The sequence below is a fragment of the Peromyscus californicus genome, unplaced genomic scaffold (genome assembly GCF_007827085.1).
Source record: "Peromyscus californicus insignis strain IS unplaced genomic scaffold, ASM782708v3 Scaffold_9__1_contigs__length_137607984, whole genome shotgun sequence".
In the NCBI taxonomy this organism is placed as follows: Eukaryota; Metazoa; Chordata; class Mammalia; order Rodentia; family Cricetidae; genus Peromyscus; species Peromyscus californicus.
Window position 1 is genome coordinate 130,752,046 of NW_026294617.1, and position 15,943 is coordinate 130,767,988.

Genomic DNA, 15,943 nt, shown 5'->3' on the forward strand with positions numbered 1-15,943 from the left:
CCTCACTAACACACACACACACACACACACACACACACACACACACACACACACACACAAACACACACACAAACACACACACACACACACACACACACACGAGGTCACTCTGGTTGTATGGTCCCTCACTAACACACACACACACACACACACACACACACACACACACACACACACACACGAGGCCGCTCTGGTTCTATGGTCCCTAGATCAGCACTTTCTCTCATCTCACACCTTCCTTCTGCATGGATGCATTTTAATTTTGCTAGAGTGTTTTCTGGTAGATGTGGTCCTGGGAGGTATGCTTTTGAAATCTCTGCATGTCAAAAATGACCCCATATTTCTTTCCTTTTCTTTGGCCTGGCCAAAAAGAAAAAAAAAAAACTACCTTTAAAATAGATACGGCTTGAGGAGTTCCCCTAATTCTTTCCTGAATCTTGTATTTTATGTAATTTTATTAATAGCCATGTATTGACAATCTGTTTCACCTCCTTAGAAGCATTTAGAATTTTTGTTTATTTCAGAACTCAGGAATGCATATATTACACAAAGCAAACCCAATTGTATTAATAGGAAGAGAATGGAGACATTCATTTTAAAATCCAGCACTAAGAAGAAAAGTCATGGACGGCAGATACCCCTCCCAGTTCATTCCCCATGCCTTGGGCTTGCCTTGATTACTGTTATTTCCACTGTATCATCTCGAACTTCCTCAGACAGCTTTGTCTAAGGTTGTGAGATGTGAAGCCTCGGGGTGTAAGCCTGTGCTGCTCGTTAGCAGACGTTTCTGCTCTCCACAGAAACTGGCTCAAAGTTTTATTTTCTTCATAAATAACTCTGCTTGTCAGACAGTCATAGATTTTCATAATTCAGTATACAAATGTTCTGAAATTGGATATCAATTTATAGTTAGGTCATGAAGTTCCAAAGTGAGGATGACATAGACTTACTGGAAAATGTCGTTGTCTGTACAAGTTCACTCAGGCTTTCAGTGGGCACCGGTGAGGGAAGTTAGCACTGATAACAGGTCAAAAGGAGCATTCTGGTGATCCTTTACACTGTGTAAACTGTTCTCAGATTATGTAATCATCCAAACTGCAGATATCTTCTGGAGGGCCACAGCTGATAACAACCAGTCAAAGGAGCATCTCCCCCGCTTCTCTCTCTCTCTCTCTCTCTCTCTCTCTCTCTCTCTCTCTCTCTCTCTCTCTCTCTCTCTCTCTGTGTGTGTGTGTTACATGTCACTGTTCCTTGGGAGCTGTGAACCATGCCTACTCACTCTAGCTATGGAGCTGAGGCTGAACAAAAATACAGATGCCACCAAAATCTAAACTGGTGAACCAGTGATTTCTATTGGAGTTACTTATGGGAGTGTGGGTGAGAAGCTACTTACAGAAATAGAAATGACTCAAAGACAGCTGCGTCATCAAAGGTCACCCCAGCATAGGTGACAGCTAAAAAATAAAAAAATGAACTAGACGCCTGGATCACACTGCACAACCTGTAGGCAGCTCAACATGTTGGAGAGCGTGCTTTCCAGGAAGCTCGGTTGTTCTGAGGCCCTTCTAGGCAGTTTGTCTGGTGTCTGCTTCTTTCAGAAAGCTCAGCTTGTCTGAGAGTGTCTCTCAGGAGTCCTTGCTGCTTATAAATACTTGGGGAAGGGAATTATGAATCTGGTTGGTTTCAGGGACTTCCTGAAGCCACGGAGTAGTTAACTCCCTGAGCTTAACAAGCTTCCCTACAGAACAGGTTGTTGCGCCACTCCTTAGAAGACCTGTCATTTCCTCTTCCTTCCTTAGAACACCTGTCATTTCCTCTTCCTTCCTTAGAACACCTGTCATTTCCTCTTCCTTCCTTAGAAGACCTGTCATTTCCTCTTCCTTCCTTAGAACACCTGTCATTTCCTCTTCCTTCCTTAGAACATCTGTCATTTCCTCTTCCTTCCTTAGAACACCTGTCATTTCCTCTTCCTTCCTTAGAACATCCAGTTTTTTTCACCTCCCCTTAGCATCTTAAAGAGATTCCCTCAAAACTGGAAGGTTTTCATCTTAGAGGAAACTGCTACACCATGGTGGTTTAAGTTAGTGTGCCTGCTGTCACGCAGCACAAAAAAAACCAGCCATTCTCTTTCCAAACACTCAGAAGAAAACAGGGATGCTTCTGTCAGAGCGCAAGCTTCTCAAGCTTCTCCTTCTCCTCTGGTCAATGTCATGCATGTCAGACCTGACACAGGAGCTGTGAGGGGAGAACTCGGCATCCTTTGGAATTTTAATGCCTATGAGTCATTCAATTCACATTGCGATCAGCAAGACTTATCAATGCCCTCTCTGTGGCTGCAACACAACCTGCTTTCGGTGAACAGTCTTTATTAGGGACATGCTTTGCACAGCTGTGAACACAGAGGAAAGTTCATCTAGTGCAGAGGAGAAACGTAAAAAGGAGGTTGGAAGAGTAGACTAGAGCATGAGAGGATGCACGGTTACAAATCAGTATTGGGAAAGAGGATAGATTGCCCCAAATCTGTGGTGTGCACAAGTTGCTTCACCAAACATCTGTAGCTTGTGTGTGTCCAGCTCCATGAGGAGAGTTTGACTGAGTTACTTTGTGTAGGAAGTGACATGCAGTCAGTGCCCACAGATGCTGGTGAGTGGGACCCAGTGGAGCCCAGGCCCCACGGCTGCTTGTGCTCAATCATTTCTGACCTCTGCTGCGCTGACTCTTCAAAATGAGGATGGCAGGAAGTGACAGTAGCCAGGCTATTAGATTCTCAAGCAAGGGTTTTAAGGGTACACATGAAGGTTTTGTGGAAAGAAGATGAACAACCGAGGTATAAAATAGAGAAACACACCTGCACCCAGTGATGGAGTCCAAATGGGAGGGAAGTTCTTAACCATCTAAGAACACACTGTGATGAGCTAGGCAAGGAGTCCATGCATCCTGCATCCCTCATCACAGATGCCTCTGTGCAGTCAGAGTGTGCTCCTCCCACAGAAAAACAGTGCCTGGTGGTGCAGTGTCCGAAGCTGTGTCTTCAGTCAAGCTAGTGCTGAAGAAAACCTGGGTGAGCAGGTCCAGGGAGATTTCCACTTGATGGAAGAAGTACTCACACAGGACCACAAAACACTGTCTTGGGAGAAACACTATAGGAGAGTGGAGATGATTAGCACCCACAAGTGCCATGTGGTGACATTTATTTATAGGTATTTATTATGTATATATGTTCATGTGCAAGCAGTTGTATATGCATGTGCAGGTGTGTGTATGTATGTGCGTGTATGTGTGTGTGTATGTATAGGGGTGTGTGTATGTGTAGGGGTGTGTGTATGTGTTTGTGTATGTGTAGGGGTGTGTGTATGTGTGTGTGTATGTGTATGTGTGTGTGTATGTGTGTATGTATGTGTGTGTATGTGTGTATGTGTGTGTGTATGTGTGTATGTATGTGTGTGTATGTGTGTATGTGTGTGTGTATGTGTGTGTGTATGTGTATGTGTGTGTGTATGTGTAGGGGTGTGTGTATGTGTGTATGTATGTGTGTGTGTATGTGTGTGTGTGTGTGTATGTGTGTGTGTGTATGTGTGTATGTGTGTGTGGGCCAGAGGACAGCATCAGCTGTCCTGGTTTTAGTTGTTGCTGGATGGACTGATCAATTAAGACAAGATGTCACTGATCTGGAACTTACCCAGTAGGCTAGATCGGCGCCCAGCAAGCTCCAGGGATCCACCTGTCTCTGCCTCCCCTGAATGGGGACTACAAAAGCACACCACCATCCCGGCTTACTTTACCTGGGTTTGAGGACCAAACTCAGGGCCTAACATTAAAAAATGAGCCATCCCCCAGCCCTGGTTATGTTTAAATTGCTACTTTTGTGCATTGCTATAACAACCATAAACATCTATAATCCTCCTGAAAGCAATAAGGCAACTCAAGGCAAGAACAGCAGAGATGGTCCTAGGCTTTAACTCAGGATTATCACCCTGAGGAATGTATCCTAAGAAAAATAATTTCACAGAAGCAGGAGATCTATATGCAGGAAAGTGTTCATTAGAGCAGCTTTTCAATATCAACAACAAAAGTCACAGGGAAACAATGTATGTATAACAGTTATGAAACTGTTTAGTAAATTATGGAACATTCAGTTTGTGGAATATTATTCAGCCATTAAAATTATAATTATGAAAATCACAAAAGATAAAGGAAAATGTTTACACTACAATGTTAAAAGGAAACTGGAATTAAAATATTATGTACATTACGATCACATCTGTTTAAAGATGTGCATGTGAGTAGAAAGAAAATGTGCAGAGCTTTACATTGTTATGTTTGCTTGGAAGGCTTTTGGTGAGCTTTTCCTTTTTCAAATTGTGCTTAGTAAATCATAGCTATATTCTTAGCAAAATACACTGGAAACAGAATTGGTCAAAGGAGATAAAAACATTCGACAGTGGGGTCAGGACAGCACAGGTGGAAAGGCCCCTGTTTTATTTAGTCTCATAATGGCGTGATGAAACTCATTATCTGTCGTCTACTGTGGGAAGGAGACTGTTGCTGATTTGACGCTATCTATGGCCTCGGTTATCCGGCTATAGCCTTGACGCTATCTATGGCCTCGGTTATCTGGCTACAGTCCTTCTTAACTGAGGTCTTCTGAGATATGGAGTATTTAGAAGCTGAGTTGTGTGATATTTTCTCTTTGCTCTTTTTAAAAATAGTTTAACAAAATTGTGTGTGTGTGTGTGTGTGCATGTGTATGTATGCGTGTGTGTGTGTGTGTGTGTGTGTGTGTGTGTGTGTGTGTGTGTGCCTAATTTTACCTGGTTATGAATTTATGTGCTTGGAACTACATACAGGTACTCTCTGGTAACTTGATTTTTCAATAAGATTACGTTCTTAAGCCTCATTCCCTTGATGTGTGTATCTATAGCTTGTTTATTTGCACCTCTAAATAGTTTGTGAAAGCAATATTTGATTATATTAATATACAACAAACTTATTTATTCAATTGCATGTTGATTGGCATTTGTGTTTCTAGTTTTTCGAATTCTTAGCAGTTCTGTCTGAAGCAAATTTGAATATGTCTCAATGTATGCACAGAAGAATTTCTCTAGGTTGCATTCTGGAGACACATCAAACATACATTTTGGCAGGATTTTAAATTCAGTATGCAGCTGGAAGTTGTACTCCCACACAAATGGCATTACAAAACAATCAGTCCTGTTCTGTACTAATAAAATCTGGAATTTTCCACTAAAATATAAAGTAATGATCACAACTGAACTATTAAAATTTAAGTGATCACATTTCAAGCAATTAAAATGGCAGCATTTTGCAGAACTGTTGGCTCTCTTCAGTCATTTGGTGGCACTGTGGCTGCCATATTGCATTATTACAAGAGGTGCTTTGAGTGAGGCTCAGGTGACCCCTGCTGCTGGTACCACAGGGAAGCTACTGTATTCTGTAACAGGAATGCCCTCGCCCACTGTTCCTCCTCCCTTTCTGTCTAGTGGTCCTGGGCTCTGTAATGACCATGCAAACTCAATTACTGGTCATCTCAGTACTCAGTTTCACCAAGCATTCATGAAGACGGCCCTTGCTCCTTCTTTCATTCTGGGTCTCACTGAGTCTGGTCATGGCAGTCCATATGATTTGGAACTCCCCCTCAGAGCCTGATGAGCTCGCCTGCAGGTGAAGACAATGACTGCCTTCCCCCAGCATGCACAAACTATGCAAGAAACAAGAAGAAGGATGAATGTACCGAGACTTACCTTATAAGTCTAGGCTAATCTTCACACTAAGGATGGCGAAGGACTGTTCAGGAAAGGAACACACAAGGAGCAAAGAACCATAAAGGCTGCATATAGCAGAATATAATGACAGTGCTCTCACAGCTAGCCTGGTTGACCCAAGAATTCCAGGTAGGTTTGACGTTAGAAAAATTAGTGTAATTTTCACTCCAGATTAAACAGAAAAATCTGCATGATTATTTCTACAAATGGATACAAATTTTTAACTTTTATTCTTTATTTCAATTCTTAGCCATAAAGAAATGAAATTATGTTATTTGTAGGAACATGAAATGGAGTCCACTGTGTTAAATGAAATAAGCCAGTCTCACAAAAACAGGGTTCCTGTGCTTTTTTTCTCACAATGTAATATATATGTGGGGGAAAACAAAAAGTAAATAAAAGGGAGATTATTAGAGATGTGTGAGAAAAACGTAGAGGCCGAAGGGAGCATAAGGAGGAGCAGAGAGGGAGTGTGACCAAAATATTAAATATATCTATAGAAACATCATAATGAAGCATCTTAATTTCTAGAATTAAAAGTTTTAAAGTATTCAAGCAAATGAGGGACATCTCTTAACCCATAAAGTATTTACGAAAACTAATGTCAAGTACTTAAATAAAAACAGATTTGGTGATTCCTCCCTCTATAATCCTAGCATTTGAGATACTGGCACAGCAGCCCGGGCTACAGAGAGAACCAGATTTAAAAAAATAAAGAGAAACTACAATAAACAGATAATAATTTTACCAGATGCTGTGTTGAGAGTGGCATGTTACAAACTTGGAAATCAGCAGTATGGAACAGGCTCCCATTTTTCCATCTCTCAGCACCTGGAGACCTCAGCTCTTGCCATCAGGCAGGAAAGGGAAGTGAAGGGATTAGAAGGAAACGTGACCGTCCCTTCTCCCGTGGGGAGCTGAGCACTCTCAGAATTCATAAGGTCCCTTGATTCTATAATTTCTTATCAGTTGTTAAAGCTCATCACTGTCAGCTAAGTTCTGAAAGAGTTAAGAGTTGCCCCCATGCTCGGAGGGCTCTACCTGCAATGGGGGACATGTCAGTGTCCCGGTCACTGTAGGTTCTGACACATCCTCTCCCCCTCTTTATTACTGGACCTGTGGCAGAGAATAGAGTCATTATAGTAATAACACACAGAACAAATTTCATCTACTTGTTCATGATCATTTTGTAAATCACTTGGTTAATGTTTTATAAATAAATATACTTTGATTTTTCTTCCCTTAATGGTTATTAATATTTATTTTATGCTCTGTTGCTCTGTTTATGTATCTTTTTATGCTCAATAACTTTACCTCAAAACCTTATAATAGTATAATTGTTACAAAAGACTTTTTAATCAATAGTTACACTTGGCACATATAGCTTCGGCCAAAGAAACTGATAATTACAAACGATATTCTAGGATTCATTTCAGTGTCAAATACATTAAAGTGTGGAACATGTGGAAGGATTCTCTGAACAGCTTAAAGCAAGTTTTTGGGTGTAAAAATTAGGTCTCAAAGTTTTGGGTATCTCCCTAGGTACAATGCTTGTGATGTCAGCAAAATCTGGGATGTAGCCCCACAAGAAAGCTGAGTGTGGTGGCACACAATGCACCTGCAATCCCACCACTAGATAAACAGATGCAGGTGGATCCTTGGGGACTCACTGGCCAGCCAGCCCACCCTAATCAGTGAACTCCAGGCCAGTGAGAGACCCTGTCTCAAAACACAAGGTGGACAGTTCTTGAGGAATGACACTCAAGCCCATCTTTTGGCCTTCACAAGCACTCACAACAATACACTCATATTCCTACACACAAATGTGTACACACATACACACACAAGAGAGAAAAAAGACTGTATTTCGTTATCAACATTAGTCAGAGCATCATGGGATGCAGTCACGGGTTTTCTGCCCTATTTAATACAATATAAAATGGGTGACAAAGACCACCAAGTTCTCCCCACTTCCCTCTCTCCTCTGGGCCCTTTGCCACCACCTTCCGCCAGCATGCACACTGGACACCAAACACCTTCTGTCCCTCCAGGCATTTCTCACGTTGCTTCTGTAACATCTGAGGAACACAATTCTTTCTATGGCTTCCTGCTTTTCTCCAATATTGACTGCAGAGTGGACCACTCTAGACAAAGTGTTTCTTCTAACAGAAAAATTATTTTAGAATTGTCTAAGCTGTCAAATCTTTCATATTTTATAAATGTGCACTTTTTTCTTTTAAGAAACGAGGACACGAGGGTGATCGAAGCCATTCACTGTGTCTGTTTTGTACAGCACAGGGATCCGTTGTCAGACTCATGGCTTGTGCTCCTCATGGGGTCCTATCTAAAACCAGAGATTAGACCAAGGTCTGCCACTCAGGGTGGGTTGCTTAAATACACCCCAGGAGTTGGAGTTCTCTCAAACACCCATGAAAGTTTGCAACGTACCAAGCACTCTAGAGTGAGGAGTCTGATGTGCATTTTCTTCAGTTGTGTCAATCCTCTCTGACATCCCAAGCCTGAAGAGAATGTGAGCAGAAAGCTTATCCATGCCTCTAACTACTTTATACCAAATCCTTTCCGGAAACTTCCAGGGGATAGTAGCTAATCTTATTCACTGAACAGAGTCTAATGACAGCCGCTCTCTGATCCACAAATCTTTCAGCTGCTGCTTTTTCAGTAGCAGACCATTTTCTGAAATATGTTGCCATCAAGAGATCAGCTGCCTAACGAGACAGGTAGGAAGCCTGTTTTCAGAGAGGCAGGCACTTATCTTTTCAGTCTCCCACCGGAGATTTCCCCAGCCATCTGGTCCCAGTCTCCCTGGGTGGGTCCTTTGACTTCATCAGGTAATGCGGCTCTCTTTGTTAATCACACAATATGGCTTTCTTATCGACCCTACCTACCCTGTGCTTTCTCTTTTCCCATCTTGGCTATTGTGTTATGGGGAGATGAGCAAAAGAAGATGTATTTACTGTGTTGCCTTGAAAGAGAATAGTTGTCAAAATAACAGCACTCTGTACCCTTTCTGAACTATTTCACTGACAACAGCAAATGATTGTTCTTGCTAAGGTTGCAAAGCTGATTTGAGCAAGGCAGACAAGAAACATTATTTAGCTCTCGTCAGCAGCCATCAAATTATATCTGAAGTCTTGCTATCAAATTTGAATTATCAAAATGTAAAAGAAATACTCAGACACTTTTTATAAGTTTTTTTTTTTTGATGTGATAGAGATTGGGAAATGGGACATTTTGATACTTGGGGTATGGCACATGTAATATGTTTGTCCGTTTTCTTCTTTATAGGAAAGTTGTGGGTTTTGATAAACTCTAAGTCACTGTCAGGTCACCTCAGCAATTGTCCCCTTTGTCTTTTGTAGACAGCTCACTGGGAAGGAAGGCTGACAGTGGAGAAATGATTTCCTGGGTCAGTCTTACCTTGTGGCAAATGGTTTTCTCTACCTGTCTGCCCATGGAAACATCTAGATTTGAAAGTTGTCTGTCAGCTGCTGTTTTATAGATGTGGCTAACTCCTTTCACTGTTTGGAGCAGTGCTTCCATGACAGATACGCTGAGGAGACACTGGGGGCGATTTCTGGACTCAGCTGTGGTGAGCTATGAGTCTGCATTAGTTATTATCTCCTGTGGCTTCAGATGCCTCATCTGTATGGTGGGACTGACAGGATCAATGGAGAAAAATGTGTCTAATCACATAGTCCAGACACAGAAAGACAGCAAACACTCAATAAATTTAGTGACTATTTTTAATAACATGAGAATAATGATGTGTATGCAAGAATATAAGGGAAGAGGATGATGATGATGATGATGATGATGAGGAGGAGGAGGAGGAGGAGGAGGAGGAGGACTAGTACATTTGAAGCCATGAACCATGTTAGGGAAAGTCTTCTATAGTTCTCACCAAAAAAGAGAAAAGGGGATCTGCTTTAAAATAGAGAGGATTTCCCAAAGAACACAGAGCTAAGATGAGTTGGACAAAATTACACTGCTAATCCACTGACTGTAAGTTATTTTCATCTTCAGAGGGAAATAAAAGTTAATTCAATGAGTGGTGAGGAAATGAAACAACCTTGAAAGTTCCTATTAACTGACAAGGGGGTGATTAGAAAACTCCTTTAAAATGGCTTGGGAACTAGATCAAAGCCTTGGGTAGTGCTTGAATACTGAAGGACACTAAAGGTCTTCAAGGCTGGGGTCGGTGGTGCCGCTGGTCTGGCCCACACCCTGGCACTGGGAGAAAGGGAAAGAGAAAGGAGTAGGAGGCACTTTGGTCTGTAAAGTGCTCACCTTGCAGTCACAAGGACCTGGGTTTGAGCTCTAGTACCCACATAAAGCAACACACAAACCTGGGCATAGTGACACACACTTGTCATCCCAGTGCTGGAGAAGCAGAGACAAGCAGGTCCCCATGGCTTCCTGGCCAACAGCTTAGTCTACTTGGCAAGTCAGAGGTTATCTCACAAAAATAAAAGTGGGTGGTGAGGAAGACTATCCAAAGTTGTCTTCCAGCCTCTACACACATGAGCACACATGTTCATGTGCACACACACACACACACACACACACACACACACACACACACACATACAAGCTAAGGAACAAGAGGGAGGGAGGGAGATGGGGGATGAACAGGGGAAGAGGGAGAGGAAGAGGGAGAAGATTGGGAGAAGAGAGCACATAGGAGGCAGAGGTATCCACCCCCAAGCCTGATGACCTGCTTTCAGTCCCTGAAATCAACATTGTGTATAGGGAAAACGGTTCTTGCAAATTGTCATCACACACACACACACACACACACACACACACACACACACACACACATGCCTTGGTTCCCCCTCCCACCTCCATCCACATACCCTCCTAAAGCAGTTCAGTCCACTGCAGCAGATGAGGTGACCGGGACTGCAGGAAGAGACACACCTAGAGATGAGGAGCCATAAACAGGAGGCTCTCATTTATGATCATGAGTGCCACAGGCCACCACACCATCACCATTGCTGATGGAGTTCTCATTTGATGAAAAAGCCACACAAATTTAAAAGCTCAAAGACAAATCAGTGTTCCTGAAGAAAGCGTTAAATCTCAAGCGTTAATTTCTTAGTGGAATCTTTACTCTGTCGTCTTGTCATAACCGAATCATGGCACTGGCCTGAGAAAGCATGCTCAGACTCACGGGAGGCCCCAGACGGGATCATTTCTTCAGATTTCTATGTAAAGCACCCACCAACTTGTGAGAACCAGTATGTTTCAGGACATTGTACAAAAGGACGGGGCGAGGTGGGGGAACAGTTGGATTTCTGAACAAATAAAATAAATGAAGATCTGTTTCACAGGGTTCCCACTAACATTGAGAAATACTTTGAGCAACAGCCATGGCCACTGGGGTGCTGTAATGACATGCCCCATTATAAAATGTAACACTAAAAAAAACGGAGGAGTGGAAATTTAACAATTGAACATTTAATGGCTGCAATTATGGCAAAAGAATAATGAACCTATTAGACAGGAGAGCTGGCAATTACTCTGCAGCTTATTGGAATACAGCTGTGAGAAAGTAATACAGCCGCACACTTAAGAATGGTTATTAAAAGGGGATAATGCATTCTGTTTACACCGACAGAAGCAATTTTTCTTCTGAAATGAAATGGCACTTTTTGGCTATCAGACATATGAACTCAGATATGATGAATCCCACTATTTAAAGGTAATGCATTTTCAGATCTGCCGTTCTAGCTATAAATGATGTCTCCATAAGACCATAAGGGTGAGATCATTTTAGTGGAAGAAATGGAAGAAGATGTCAAAAACGGACTTATAAACACTAAATAAATCACCTGGAGAAAGGCAGGCTAAATTTAACTGATTCAAATGCCTGGGATAAATAAAGCCTCTACAAGTTCAACAACAGGACCTGTCAAGAGGTGTTCTGAACACTGGAGCCCTCTATGACATCACTGTTTTAGTGTTCAGGAATGATGGGTGTGTCCCATTAAACCTTCAAATGGAAATACTTGTAAGCACAATTTATGTGGCCAAATTCACCTGTAGAAACATCCTTACACCTGTAGCTATCAGAACCCAGAGAGTCAGACAGACAGACTGGGGGCTGTCTGGAAATGATCATCCAGCCAGTGTCCAGCAGAGTCCTGGAGGACCCCACTGAAGGGTGGGAAAGGACTCTACCAACAGTCTAGACAGATGGAGGCAGAATCTCGTCAAGACCTTGACACCTGCCAGATTGGTTTCAAAGAATATACATTCTTAATGTGATGTCAATTTCTGGCCATTTTCAAGGTAAATTGGCAGAACATAAAAGTCTAAATATTCAGAATGCTTGAAGTTCATAGTCTATGAGAGGTCATCGGCCCACTTCTCTACTCCTGCAGGACCGACTCCAGCCATCCACTGCAGAGGGAGAGGGCTTCATTTTGAGTCTTTATACAAGGAAAGCCTATGATTTAGGGAAATGTCATGATTAGGGACAATCTTCTCTGTGAGAAAACTCTAGTGCTGTCGCCTTTCCTTCCACTGTCCAGCCGTCTTATGAGGTGTAATTAAAGTATTGTGACTGATGAGGCTTTGAACCTCAATATGCCTGGAGAAGTCTGGTGAACAAATGTCCTGCTGCTCCTGCCTGCTTTTGGCAGCAAGTCAGTCACTATGCAGAGCAGCAGATCTTAACCTTCCTAATGCTGTGACCCTTTAATACAGTTCCTCATGCTAGAGTGACTCCCAACCGTAAGATTGTTTTCGTTGCTACTTTGTATCTGTAATTTTGCTACTGTTACGAATCATAATGTAAATATCTGATGTGCAGGATTTCTGCTAGGTAACCCCAAAGAGGTGGAGAACCAGTGCTCTAGAACTTTAAGTAAGTTGTTCTCGTGGATCCTGGATATCTAGTGAAGGTGGGAAGGGACTTTGGGATATTATCTTCTGTTTAGTTCAGGCCATTTTTATGTCTAACTTATGTAACAAGAGCAAAGTCAATTATCTTCAAACCCAGAAGGAAGCTGCTTGGAGACAGGGACTAAACAGAAGGCCATAAAATAAGAAGACACTTTTGTAGTTTGGAGGGAACTATGGAGTCTCTTAATTGTCACCCCCAACATACATACTATTCCAATGAACTGTCTGTATCTAGCAGAAAGTCTGCATTTCTAGACTGAGATTCTTAGAGGAGGCTAGTATTAGCTTTTATGGCCTTTATCTGAATAAAGTTTATGTAACTGTCAATTCTCAAGCATTTCATTTAATAAGGTCAGTCGAAATGGGGAAATTGAATTCATTTGGTTAAAAATGACTGCAAATAAGTAATTACCCTAGCTTTCCTACCAAGACAGTCTCCAGATGGTTTGGACTCCTCCTCTCTCTCATCTCATGCTTACGCTGGTGGCCAGAGAAATAGTAAAGGACACTCAGCAGGTGGGCAAAGAGGGGCTTGCACAGGAACAGCTCTTAGGCAGGAAAGCTTGACTCAGTCTTGAGAGGGGGAGGGGATTGGAAAATGGCTTGTCCACTGTTTTCTATCAACTCTGGTCTGACTGCTAACCCAACCTTCTCTCCATCAAGTTCAAAATGACAGACAGTAATGAGAACTCAGTCCTCCAGAGGAGGTAATAAAAGTGGGTGGTGATTGCTCATCCCTGGGTGGAGTTTCCAGGTGTGTTTGTCCCAGGGTTGCCTCCCAGGGCTGCCTCCCAGGGCTGCCTCCCACCTGCTGGGTTGGGTGGTTACCCCACTACTGCACACACTCTTCCTCTAGGTTTCTTTGGGAACTTTGGTCCACTCAACATGGAAATACAATGTATCTCTTCTACTTCCTGATCCAGTTCGCTTTTAGACTCTGATCCCTTGAAACAGCCTCTCATGTGTCTTCCAGGGACTCTTCTCTTGCTTAGCAGTTGTCCCAGCAATCTCCTGCCCCATCTGAAATTCTTGCAGCTCAGCATCCTGGTGGCAGGAGGGAGAGACTCGGGTGGGGAGGGTAGAGAGAGGCGGTGCTTGCTCAGCATGCGCACAAAGGTACTGAAATGTGAACTTCTGGCTTCTTTTATCTGATCATACAGGTGGTTCAGCAAGAGGTGAGGAAGGCAGGTCAGAGAGAGGGCACCATCCCACGACTGTGCGTGTGTGCGCTGCTGCAGATGGAGCCTATTGTGAAGTGAAACCTGGAAGTTCTTTGAAAACTCCTCAATTATTTTATGAGGAATATAATTACATTGCTTTATGTGTATATTAAATTTGCCAATTTGTTAAATGACAATATTTAATATATGTGTCCTGATTTGTCACTTTATGTGCATATACCTGGAGGCTCAAAATAAAGGAAAGTAAAAAATAGAAAAAATTCCAGGTCTCTGTCTGAGAGAGGCCCTGAGGAAAGAGAGGAGAACAAGGGGCAAGAACTGATAAAGTAAGAACAGAATAGGTGTATCTTTCGTGTGGGCCTGAGGAGAAGTGGTCTGTGTTCCTTCATGGTCTTTTTGCTCTCTTTGTTTCTCCCTGCAATAAATAAAGTGTTCCTCACTTCCCGTTGCCCAGCTCTGCCCTGGTTAGCTTACGTGGATTACCGTGTGCAGAGGAACTTGACTCCACAGAGGTTCCAAAGGCTCTTTAAGAAGTTCTGAAGGATAGAGCACGTTGACATTCCTCTCCAGATATGCACAGCTATTCAGCAAACAGCTCTGCCCACGACTTTCCCCAGAGACCATTTGGATGATGAGCTGGCGCTGTTCCCATTGACTCTTCTGTCCCAAATGTTTCATAGAAACGCTTGACTAGTTGAGAAACTTGAGCTTCTAATCCCAGCTCTGCTGTGCACCAGCTGAGTCGCTGGGTTTTTCCCCCTCTGAAAATACAAGGATTCAGTGAGACAGTCTAAAAGATGTTCTGTGGATCTAAACATTAGGATCCTGTGGTTTTCATCATCTTCTCTGCCGGTATTCATACTTAAAGATGCTATGTGAGTCAGGGTTGTGTGTCTGGAGGAACACAACCCGTCTAATGGACACATACCCTTAAGTGGGCTTATACCATAGGGGCTAGGTAGCCCAGTAATGCCTGTCTGCATGCTGGAAAGGTTGGGAACTGCTGGCTGCTCAGTCCATGGGACTAGATGCCTCAGGAATCCAAATCTAGAGTCTAGAAGCTTCCTGGAGAGTTCCAAGTTCCCCCTTAGGCTTCAGTTCATGTTGAAACCCAAACAAGCTCTCTAACATCAACTGAGAGTGAATAACAGCAACGGAGACTGACATTCCCCAAAAACCAGTGGGAAGGAAGCAAATCCCCACAGCCAGGCCCTCCACAGATGGGCCAGTGTGAAGGTGCCACACACTCCCGGGAAGGGGCCTTTCACTCTACTAATCCTTCATGAAAAGAACCCAACAGATAGATGCACTTCTCTTAACTGAGTCCACATCCAATCAGGTTGACCATCCGAACTAATCCTCACAGATGCAAAAGCCTGATCCTAGGTGTTCTGATGTGGGAGTATCCTGTGTCAACATTTCTGAGACAAACTCACATCTAGACAAATGTAGACTCCTTCTTTTTCTGAATACATCAGAAGCCTGTTTACACTTGGTATGTCAGTACAGAGGAAGTAGGTCTGTGGGAGAATTGTAGAACACATGCAAACTTGTGAGTATTATAAAACCTATGCAAATTTCTCATCAGAACCCAACCCTTCTCTAGGTTATCATGATGAGAGTTTTGCAAGTCTGAAGCTGGCCCTGGCCTCTATCTGGGGATTAGGATGGCTTGTCTAGACACACTTGGTCATATCGCACTGGGGCTTCTTGGAAGAATCGACCAGCTGTGCATCTTTGCACTAGAATGTGACTCTAGTCAGAATGGCTCAAGCTATATTCCTGGAGAAGCAGATTTTGTTGACTAGAAGACATAAAAATAAGACCAAATCTGGCAGAGGAGTCACTCGGAACAGTGATTAATAAGAAGTAGGAAATTATATTGTAGCTACATATCTCTGTGAATGTGTGCTGCCCATAGTAATATCCAAGGCAAATGTTTTGGATGTTGAATTGGCTCATGAATGCAGCTATCAAGAGGGTGATTACAGCATGATTCTTAGAGAATGCACGTATTTAAAAGACAAAGGTAGTTTCTTCTGAATGAAT

General features: G+C 42.7%; 1 protein-coding gene across 3 annotated transcripts in view; it reads right to left on the reverse strand.

Annotated features, from left to right (window-relative positions):
- The window catches only part of St6galnac3 (ST6 N-acetylgalactosaminide alpha-2,6-sialyltransferase 3), a 612,241-nt gene that overhangs the window by 13,391 nt on the left and 582,907 nt on the right, over positions 1 to 15,943 (reverse strand). The window contains exon 4 of one of the 3 annotated variants that reach the window (XM_052731495.1): positions 497 to 14,655. The exons of the other annotated variants lie outside the window; for them this stretch is intronic. Coding sequence (XP_052587455.1) covers positions 14,475 to 14,655 — 181 coding nt within the window. The 3' untranslated portion in view covers positions 497 to 14,474. Of the gene's footprint in view, positions 1 to 496; positions 14,656 to 15,943 lie in introns of those variants that run through there. 3 annotated transcript variants of the gene reach the window in all.